An 11,881-nucleotide genomic window follows, 5' to 3' on the forward strand; every position below is an offset into this window, starting at 1 on the left:
AAGTTGGAAAAGTTAACGATCGCCAAATCCAACCCATGGTAGACAGTAAAAGAGTTCCCCACTGACGCATTGCTCATCTGCAGTGTGTGAACTATACCACAGCTTTTGGGGGGCACTTGCACATGCCTCATAGACTGGAATGACTGTGACTCTTGTTGCAAAGAAACACTCATAGCTGCAAGCATGTAGGCCTATTTGCTTTATGTCTGTGTGTGTTTGGTTTTGATCTTTGAGTTAAAGAGGGTGATGTTGATGATATAGTGCCGCCATGCTTCGATTGTGATGGCAAGAACAGCATGCCATTTTAATATCTGTATTAAAATGAATTAGAGATGAATCATCCTCATGCATGAACCGTACTACATCAGAAATAACCCTAATTTTCCGCATGATCCATGATGATGAAGATACAGAAAAACAGAAATGCATGCAGAAAAGCATTTTGTCAATAATTTTAACACAATTCCCCCCAAACAAACAATAGAATTAACAAATCATGTTTTCAGGGGAGCTCACATCTTATAAAGAGGAGCCAAGCTCTCCTCACACCTGCAGTTCATACCCTGCTCTTCTGTAACATTGCTGCTCTCACAATGGACCAGAGATATCATATTTTTTTACTTCTTCCTTGTCAGTTGGATGCCTATAGTTTCCCACAATGCATCTGGACACATCACACACAGTTCAGTGAGAGATTGGGGTGTGTTATACTCGTAGCAGCTAATGTAGCTTTGTGCCATTAGCCTAAGAGGACCGGTCATGCTTTTGTGAATTTTAGAGAAAATTTACAATTAACTCATGAAATTCAGTTGATTCTAACATTTGTATTGTCTCTGTGTATGTGACATGGGACCTTTAAAGGTTTACTATGCAGAATTTGTTGGTTCAGTACACAGCATTACCAGTTTAAGTGAGAGCAACTCCAGACTGACTCCCATTTTGGAACAAGCTTGTCCGCCTGGAGTTTCCTCTCACTATAACTGCATTTTTTGTGTTTCTGCTATGTGTATTGAGATGTGTATTGAGATGTGTATTGCTCATGGTCTGACACCTGGTGGCTACCTTTTTATAAAATCCCGACCTGAGCAGGGTGCTGTGTCCAGGAATGTCCTGAACACAGCAAAATAAAAAGAAAATAAGACAATGCAGGCAGAGGGCAGAGAAAAACACAACAGCACACTCTTCTAGTGGGTCATAAGTGATGATTGAGAGTATGAGTCTATACATTGTTTTGTTGTGTTTTGTTTTTGAAAATCCTGCACAGTAGCCTAAACCTTTGAGTGGAATATGTGCAGTGAGTGTTTGCAATATTAGCAGTCAACAGATGGTGGCACCATCTTCACATTCAAAGAAGAAGAAGAAGAAGAAGAAGAAGAAAAGGAGGAAGATGACAGACAGACACAGTGGCGTAAATATAGACAGTGCAGGCAGTGCAGCTGCACTGGGGACTGTGGAGTGGGGGGACCTTGCAAATGCTTGCCACATCAGAACTACACCTATGTTCAAACATAACTCACATTAAAAATGATGGTGCCATTTACTGTAGGCTATATGCTCTCAAAAATGCAAACCCATCTCTGTCATGGTTTTCTTTTCTTTTCTTTTCTTTTGTAAAATGGTCAGTCGCAATCTATAACAAAATTATGCTTATTCTGCACGAGCTAGAAAAAACATGAATAAACTATATATATATAAACTAGTCAATTAAATTAATTAATAAACAATTTCTTATTTGATATTTTTGTCACATACAGGTATGCAATGATGATTGTTGGGTAAGATGTATGTTCATGTTTCCTCATGTCAAGTCTATTTGATCATGTGACAAGATGATATGATATTGTAGCTAGTTGAGGCGCAAAATCTGTCCAGACTGACAAGTCCAGTGAGCAGTCGTGCCTTTCAAACATAAAAAGCGTTAGGAAGAAAGGACAAGAGACAAAACGAAGAGGAGGAAAAAGTAGCAAAGCTCCCTAAATTAGATTCATTTGGCTTTTTGTTTTTTAATAAACAGTTGGCAGTGGTGAGTGTGTGCACCTTATAACTAGTAACTAGCATGCACTGGGGCCTGTTGTAACTACATTACGCCACTGGACAGACATGTCACAGTGCAAAGTGCAGTTCCACTGTGTCCCTTTATTTTTTACTGCCTAAATATTCACATGCTGTGACTCGTTACCAGTAACCTCTCTCTTAATGTATCCAGTGTTTCTGATGTTTTCTATTGCATGTTAAAAATGTCCTGTCACTTCTAATTTAAACATGCTGTTGCAGCTCTGAACTATTGCCCGTTAGCTTTTGTTGGACAGTGTGTGTTTGAGAACTGGCTCTAAGAACCACTGACGCAGCCAAATGAACAGCCTGCGCTGTGAAAAAATGACTTCCATTATCTTGACTGGTGAATGGTCACCCCGTGCAGTGTAGTACGGCCCTCTGGTACTCTTTAACTTAATGAATTAAGTGGGCAGAGAGCCAGCGGAGGATGGAGCAACACCCCCTTCCTTAAGTGTTTCCATAGGCTCCAGTTACTTCAATGTCAGCCAAATCTCAGAACACACACAATGGATTAATTCCTGCAGGAAATACAGTAAGTGTAGGTCGTCTGCGTGGCCTCTGTCGTCCTCAAGGACAAAAAAATGTTCACCGGCAGTTTTGGATGTCATCAGCCTAAACAGGATTCGCTGCTTCTGTTTTCTCAGCCGTGGTATCCAGTGCTCTGTCACTGCTGGCCCTCTGAGAGCGACCTCTTCACTGTGTCACATTACTTTAGACTACAGATAAAATTAGATGGAAGGAAAACTTTTATCTCATAAAACACTGTATTTATGTTTTTAATATTTTTAGTATAAACAGCATAAGGTCTCCATGTTCTGGAAAAATGCATGAGAACTAGTCGCCCTCATAAGAGCACACTGTTGTTGCTGTGTAATCAAAAGTCTGGCTGACCTGATATAAAGGCTTATTACAACAATATTACCCACTTCTGCACTGCCTAGTTCATCAAACAAACCAAGAGAGACCACACAACATCCATAAATCCACTTGCTGTGATGCCACCATTACAACCCAAATAAGTGTTTGCCCTCTGTGAGAGCCAAACAAACAACAATCACTTGAGGATAAGAGAAAATTGGCTGTCAACAAGGTGGAATTTCCCCCTCCGCGCCTCTCCCAACGATCACCACAGTAATGAATCTAATTTTAATGTAGCTCATCATCTCCGAGGCAGGCTCATTAAAACTCAATGGATCTTAGACAAGCTGAAGGAAAGATGGGAAGTGGCGCTGTGGTTGTGAGCCAGGTCAGTCCCATGAACCTCCGTGGGGTTCAGTGGGTTCACACTTCTCGTTGGTATGCACCCGGCCTGTGGTTCAGACAGGGAAACGGGAGCCAAAAACAGCAGGGGTCAAAGGAGAAGTGAAGCTCAAAGGGAAGGCTCCGGTTTCAAGGAGGAAGGACGGCATGTGATGACACGTCACGCAGCATGACCACAGTGACAGAGATGATTTCAAGTTGATTTTGGTGAAAAGTCAAACACTGATGGGGTTTTGCAACTACTGTCAGAAAAATGTTGCAACTATGAGGTTAGGCAAGGAGTGAAGACAAAGATGTCAAGGGATCCATACGAGAATATTTTATATTTTAATGTAACTTCTAATGTGCACATGTGATCAGATATAAATCACGTTTTTTGTATGCAAACCTTTTGAACACACCAAAAGTTATATTGGACACAAGTTGGATATTAAAGTTACATTGCTGAACATATCAAAGGGACATTCTACCCAAAATGTAAACAATCATAAACAAAACACTTTTAAAAATGCTTGAAAGATGGCTGTAAAAAAGTTAACTATTAAAGAAACAGCAGCTGTGGCCGCATTGAGTTCATGCCAGTTTTAACAACTTGTAATGGAGACAGGTTTCACTTTGCAAAATAAGTGTCAGAACATTCATTCAAATCAAACTTGCAGCATTGTTTTCTTCTATATTATTCAACCACTACTCTGTACGTTACAAAAACTCTTTGATTAACCAAACTGACTAAATGTGCTGCTTCCATGTTGTGTTATCTACTTCCTTGAAGCTCCGTAGCTCTGTAATAAGCCGAGTATTTAGCAATAGCTTAGCAAAACAATGACTGAGCAGAGAGAATCAGTACAGAGTGAATCATCTCTAACTGACATGAACTCAAACTAACAACAAACTAGAGCTGCAACGATTTATCAATTAGTTGTCCACTATTAAATTAATCGCCAGTTAATTTGACAATCAAGTAATTGGTTTGAGTTTTTTTTTATATATATATAAAAAAGTAGAAAATCTCTGATTTCAGCTTATTAAACGTAATTATTTTCTGGTTTCTTTCCTTTTCTGTGACCATACATTGAACATCGTTGGATTGTGGACAAAACAAGACATTCATCTCAGGCTTTATAGGAAACACTGATCGACCTTTAAAAAAAAAATTCTGATCTTTTTTTGGACAAAATAACTAATAAACTAATCAAGAAAATATTTGACAGATTAATTGAAAATAAAAATAATTGTTGGTTGACACCCAAACACATGTTGCACCCATCTTTCAAGCCAACAGCCTTCATTGAAAAATAAGATTTTGGGAGGGTTAGCACTTAAAGCTTTCTGTGAAAGTTCACTATCAGCTTATCACATTAAGTGAGAGCTGCACAGGCACTAAAATGTGGGTAATTGTTTCCCATAAATACGATTTAAATACTCAGTGGAACTAGATAAAAACTTAATATTCATTCATTTCACAGTGATAACTTTAGAATGTGAGTGAATCCACACAGCACATGAGAAATAAAGCTGAGAACTGTCGTTAACGGAGTGCACAGCTGCTCAAATGCAACCAGAAAACGTGTACGAAGAACAACTTCTCGTGAAAAGGCACTTTGACAGCACATCTATGAAACTACAATATTCATGTGCATATCCGGTATGCAACACTCAAAATGTTTCACCAAATGCTGGGAACAAAGTCAGGTTGCATCATCACCCACAGTGCAGAAATGTGACTTTTCCTGTGACACAGATGTGCGTGCACCTGCACAGTCTGCAGCCCTCCTGCCAGGCACTTGCTGTAATGAGGCTCAGTGTGAAGCAGAGATCTCCACTGCTCTCCTCATGTCAACCCTTGTTAATCCTCACATCCACAGAATATCATCTATCAGCCCCGACTCGACTGGTGCTGTCTGCCTCTCTCTGCGTGGAGGTGTCCTGTCCCGGCAGCAGCCTGTTGGGGGCGTCGTGCGAGTGCTGCTCGTCTGCATGACGCTTGGAGCAGCAGCAGAGCGCGGCACAGAGGCGTGTGCGGATTGGCCGTGTGAGCAACACAAACATGATGCAGTTGGCTGCTCCCTGCGAGGTGTTGCCAATTCCCTGTTGGGTCCAAACAAAGGCCTTTAAGGGGAGTGTGGCAGTAACTGGTTATTACAGTAGAAAGAAATGTCTCTTAATGGATTGAAAATGTAACAGGACTTCTTCAAATTATTGTCTGACAAAGAGATAACATCAAATTATGAGTTCACCTCATGAATGAATAAAATAACATTTTATTTTCTACAATATTTATTTTAATTGACTAATAAAACAACACATATTCTTATGAGCTATTGCATTATTATATAAAAGACACAGTAACAATATGATGTTGTAAAACTGTCCAACAAAGTTTTGACCCACTTCGAGAGACAGATTAATACTTTTTGAAAAGTTATTATGCTACTTTCAGATGTCCAAAAATATCAGTTGACATGGGAACTTTCATGATGAATGTGTGATGATTCACAGACTTGCAATCACAAGTTTGACAGCACATGAACTAATGATAGCACACACACCCACACATGTGCTGTCATACGTACAAAAACTACTCACACACAAAATCTAAAGCATGAAGCAGTATTAACCAGAGAATTAATTAGATAAGATAAAGTGCAGATTAAAAATGAGATTAACGAGGATTAGCAGACATCCTCTAAACTGGACATCATTAGTTAAAAAGAAACTTTAAACTCACATGTAGAGTGACCAGTACTGGGTGCTGTCTGGCTGAGGAGCCGGCTAGCAGCAGGATGAAGCGCACTGTGCTCCAAATACGCAGGACGATGAAGATGATGGGAATGAGTGTTAGTTTCATATCCGCCATGGACGAGAAAGAGTGGGACGGGGGCCTGTTGGCCAAGATGGGACGGTACTCGGACAGGGCAGCATGCTGCGTCAGACAGAGTGAGACCAGATTTCATAACAGCAAAAAAAAAAAAAAAGTCTGAATATTTTAAAACATGAAGCATAAATTCAAAAGTTCAGAGGATAGCAGATGATTTCCTTACAACATGACAGATGCTTGAGGCAAACATGACGTAGGCACAAATATTTGTTTCCACTGTAGATTGTATCTCGTTCACTCTGTTTTAATGTGATCTTTGCAAGCTGGATGTTACTTAGAGACAACGGGCCAACAAACAACTTGGTTTTATATGGACTTTTTTTTAGAACAATTACAAACAATGAACAAAATGTTTGAAAATGTTTTGCTATTTGTGCTTACTTTAATTATCATCTATCAGAATATGTATTATGATGGTGATCCGAACTCAGATGCAGATTTCAAAATTCTCTTTTTTTTTTTTTTCTTTTTTTTTTTTTTTTACATCTATTTAGGTTTCTTTTAAGGTCAGGTGTTTAAGATTTAGGGGGATATATTGGCACAAATGGAATAAAATATATCCCGGTAAGTATGTTTTCTGTAGCGTATAATCAACTGAAAATAAGAATTGTCGTGTTTTTGTTACCTTAGAATGAGCCCTGTTTATCTACATATGGAGCGGGTCCTCCTCTATGGAGATAACCACATTGCACCACCATGTTTCTAGAGTAGCCCAGGACAAACAAACCAAACTCTGGCTGTGGATAGGGCCATTCACGTTTTTGTGTCCGCCACTGTAGTTAGCTGCTGCTCCTTGACGAGCAGCATCGAAAAAACACTGATTTTTAACGTGAAACTGCTTTATTTGGTGTTTTTACTGGTTTAAATCTCCAGGTCCATTTGTTTTGTAGAGGTAGAGATCTCTGTGGATACTTTGGCTCCCGGTAAAAGCCTCTTAAAAATCTGGATTAAAAAAAAAAAAAGGCTAGCATACATAGCAGGCACTGGGCAAGAGACCTGTCTGCAACGTGCCAAAGAGCTTCAGAGAAATGCTGATTTGTGACATGAAACTGCTTCATTCAGTGTTTTTACCAGTTTTAATCACCTGGTTCGTTTGTTTTGGAGAGGAAGAGACCTCTGCGGATAATTCAGTTCGTGGTTAAAACCTGAACAATGAATACTAAAGGAATTCTAACCAGGAGAAGTTTCAGCTGGTTATGATCAGCAATCCTTTTAAGTAGACGCCACTAAATCTATTTAAATCATGTTGACATTTACTGTGTGTTTTTACCAAATATGTTCTGCATTGGTTAAGAGGTAGTTGGGTGAAAAATATTTCAAAGGGCTACAATTTAAAAAAAAAAAGAAGAAACCACTGGTTTATTTAATATATAGGGGATTTTATAAGAATATTCTCAGTCTTGGAAAGGTTGTTTTTTATTCTGCTGTTCATGCCTTTGCACTTGGGTGTCATAAGAGTCCTGAATGTAATCTGCAGCTGCACAGAAACCATGTATCCTCACCGCTATGTGAATGTGCCTCTTGATCAGGATGTAGAGGACAGGGAGGGTGAGGTAAGCCAAGAACTCCCAGATCTTCCCAGTCAGCAGCATCCACAGGACCCGGTCAGGAGCACCGATCCTCACCCAGCACCAGCCCACCGACACCTCTGACGCATCATAGCCAATCTTCTTCATGCACACGGCTGTGACGGTGATGGCCAGAGGAACGCCCCAGCTGGACCACAAAGCAGAGAGTTTTAGAGAGGATCAAACACAACTTCCTCAAAGGTCAACGTCCTATCTTTAAATGTTTGTACATAGATGTTTGGTTGGTTCAATATCCACAAATGTTGCAGAGACATGTGACACCATGTGAGAGATTATCTTGTGCTTAAGGCTTGTGCGTGTTGCAATGCGGAGTCATAGCAGTTGTGTTGCATTAGCTTAGTACATTATAAAACCACAAAATGATTTCAGCACTTTTGGACATGAGGTTTTCCCCTGAAGCCTTATCTTTTCTCCTACAACACCAATTTAAAAGAATATACTTTCATGGCAATACATGGCTGATCACTATAAATACACAATGCTCAAGGCCTTATGAGTGTGTGTGTGTTATATATACGAGCCTGGATGAATGGCTCTGCTGTGTGATCTTCAATTCAATGGAGTATTTGAGAATTCACAGAAACAAAATTAGAATGACAACCACAGACACTGCTGAGGCGTACCCAGGGGTGAAAATGTTCTCGTGTCCAAAAATAGATCAATTATACAGCGCTACACCACAGTGAATCAACTCCCTCCTTACATCTCCACAATCATCATGGACAGTTCATTAACGTGCAGAAGGAAATCTGACACAAAGGATGAAACATATGTGCCGATTCAGAGCATTCAAAGTGAAGTAGAGCTCATAATAAAACAAGTGGTCTGCTAAACCTGTTAACAACCTTCAAATAGATGCTTATAAAACAATAGGACCTCGTTTGATGAGGTTTTTATCCTGTCAAATCCAGTTTTAAAAAGCTGTGCGGCTGTGATATTTAACTGTTTTTGTAGATGGAGTGCCTAAAAGACGTGCATGATATAACCAGTCAGCTCAGTAGTGGGTGGTAATTATACATAAACATAATGAATGCATGGTTTCAGTGATCAAATCTAATAATTTTTGCAATTCAATCTGTTTAAATGTGACAAAAAACAAACTAAATATGAACCTATATTGTTAACGTCTACATTTCTGTGCCTTTAAAAGCCTTAGTGGTGATTTAAATTGAGTTAATTTTCCCATTTTGTTATTTCAAAACTTATTTTCTCTTAAAGAAATCCTGTAAACACAACAACAAATTCAAGAGCAGACATGATGAAAACCTTAATAAATATTAATCATACATATTCCAGAATGTATCCCAGAAAGGAACACACCTCCAGCAGAAAAATAGCAGACAGTTTCTATGCACCATGATTTTCAGTTTCCTGTTTATTCTGCTTTATTCAATTTTAGCTTATTTTCTCCCCAGTTACATTTTACTGTTTTTAAATAAAATCATATGTATTCCCCTACTGCCCTGTGTTGTTTTATAACTTGTCATAATGTAATTTTATGTCTTATACAAAGCCGTAAAAGGTGCCGTACAAATGAACTTGCCTTGTTTTATGGGGGAGATAAAGGTTTAGGCCATTTTACAAAGGCAACTCAGAGCTAACATGCTTATTCAAGCCTAGTTTAGACAATGTAGGTTTTTTAGCAATTATGGACAAGAGTGGGAATACAATTCAAGTATCATTCATATCTTATTGCCATAGTAGAGAAAAACCTGGGGTGGAGCTTTGTAGTATCTGGTTAATGTGGTAACAGTTGATCTGCTCAGCGATGGAGCCTAAAAAAAAAAAGAACTACTACAGCTTAAATAGGAACTACGCCCATTTTCAAAATTCCTACATGTTATTTATTCCTGTGGTCTAAGACAGTCTGAAAATATTAGTGACAATTAACAGCTCTCTGTCAATCCCATAAAACTACAGTGCTTAAATTCAAATTTGTGATGTCATTAAACATAAAGTCTGGCGCTGCTCCACAGTCAATGAATTGGAAGCATACGGGGGAATCTTCTGAGTATATGGGGACATTTTCTGTTTCAGAAACTAGAACACTACAACAGAATAAAGCTCATTTGGGTGTAAAAAAAAGAAAACAAGCATCTGTGTGTCCACAAAATCAGGCCCCCATTCATCGTCTATGGAACAGCTCCAGACTTTATACATGATGACATTCTCTGGTTTCTGGCTTTGAGAGAGAGTAGCTCATGTTCACAAATATAAGGCTCTCCGGTTTGTGTACAAAGCCCTTAATAGTCTGGCCCTGTACTACATTGCAGACCTTCTAACCCCTGGGGCTCCTGGCTGTCCCATACTGTAGACTCAAGCTCAGGGGTGATGGTGCCTTTGCTGCCTGCCCCCAGACTGTGGAACAGCACCCCCCACCATTGACTGTTCAAGTCCAGACTCAAAACCTACTTATTATTAGCATTTGAGTGATGTGATTTTCCCTGGTCATGTATAGGCTTTTTTTTTTTTTTTTTTTTTAGCATTTTATTATTTTTATGCAGCACTTTGGTCAACCAGAGTTGTTTTAAATATGCTTTATAAATACATTTGAGTTGAGAAATATTGTTGTTAAAACTTTGGTAGGTCATGGAAATAACATGTTGGAGCTCCTAATTTAGGTGGTGTTCCCCTTTAAAATCAGGTTAACCTCCCAAGAACAAATTAGTTTGTGTGTCATTATATCATACTTCAGTTTACGAAGCCTGAACAATAAACCCAGGATGACAGATCCAATAATTCGCTAGTTAAGTTAATCAGGAAAACCGCGACGAGCCCCTGTGTGGTGGAGTAGAACGCCCGTTGGAAAGTGTTACCATGGAAACATAGCTCTTAGCGCCGCTCGGAGTAGCAAAGCTAACTTTGTAGACTTGCGTTTAGTCTTATTTTTTTCTACCAGTAAACTAGACTAGTTTGTGTACTTTTTTAAGTCGAAGGAAGCTGGTGGTAAACTTTATTTGATTCTGCTATCCTAAATTAGTCGAGCGTGCTGTCTTCGTCACCAGGTTGATATCCCAAGATGCCTCAGGGTACAGGTTCGGCAACACTAACTTTACTTGTCTAACGGTTACCTTAGAATTCACTTACAGTTAGCCTGGCAGCCAGAAATACACGAACAGCCAGCCCGAGAACTCACCTCACAAGATGGAAAAACAACACCAGGCTGTCGGCGACCCTCTGGCTGGACCTGACGATGAACACGTACAGGTAAACAGCGATGGCCACGGTCCAGAAGAAGGAGCTGGTGTTGGCGAAAGTGGATATGGCTCCCTGCGCGACGCACTCCAGCGAGTCGGTGTGGAAAACACTCCAGACCCCGACGGCGTAGGAGACGGCGGACAGCCAGTCAGACACCGAGAGGTACACCAGCAGCCTCCTCGGAGTCGTCCTCAGATCCGACCAGATAATGTAGGTGATGATGATGAGCGAGGAGCCCAGAAACGACAGCGCGCACGAGCACAACACGATCACCTGCTCAGACAAGTACACAACCGTCCGATTCCCATCTGCCATCGTGAAACCGTGTGTGTAAACACTCCCCCGAAAGGCACTAGTCTGTCCTGTTGTACATTTTATTCTTCACCATAGTCCCTCCGCGTTATTCTCCCTTAAACTCAGGCGAGAGGAGCTGTGTGATTTAACCAACTTCGTCCATTGCTTTTGAGGCAGCCAAACAAACTTTTGCTGCTGTGTTTAACCCCTCCCTCCCCGCCTCCTCTCTGCGCGTGCTGCTGCACCAACCGGAACCAAAAGCAGAAGTGAGCATATGGGCAGACTCATAAAGGTCTATTTGTGGCTCTGATGCTTACTTGTCTAACGCCGGGTAACTTACAATTTTTCCATTCCAGGCCTGATTTATACAGAAAAAAAACCCTCAATCCAAGCATGCTAAACACAGAGCACTGGCCATGCCATTTAGCAGTCATATATATAATATTGCATCTGATTTTATTTGATTTTATTTTCACATTTAAAATGAACAAAAAGTGCCTGTTAACCTTTATAACAACTGTTTCACTCCACATAAAGGCTTACCAATACAGTAAAGTGCTTTACAAAGCACAGGGTAATAAAACAGTCATATAAAAGAAATAACTTA

General features: G+C 40.0%; 1 protein-coding gene across 1 annotated transcript; it reads right to left on the reverse strand.

Annotated features, from left to right (window-relative positions):
• Positions 1-3,619: 3,619 nt before the first annotated feature.
• Positions 3,620-11,487, reverse strand: gpr157 (G protein-coupled receptor 157). Its single transcript, XM_050065834.1, has 4 exons — positions 10,919-11,487; positions 7,696-7,909; positions 6,044-6,238; positions 3,620-5,403 (listed from the first exon to the last, which is right to left on the reverse strand). Exons 1-4 carry the CDS (start codon positions 11,293-11,295, stop codon positions 5,185-5,187), a joined length of 1,005 nt encoding a protein of 334 aa, XP_049921791.1. The 5' UTR covers positions 11,296-11,487; the 3' UTR covers positions 3,620-5,184.
• Positions 11,488-11,881: the final 394 nt, after the last annotated feature.

Source organism: Epinephelus moara, chromosome 16, assembly GCF_006386435.1.
Source record: "Epinephelus moara isolate mb chromosome 16, YSFRI_EMoa_1.0, whole genome shotgun sequence".
NCBI lineage: Eukaryota > Metazoa > Chordata > Actinopteri > Perciformes > Serranidae > Epinephelus > Epinephelus moara.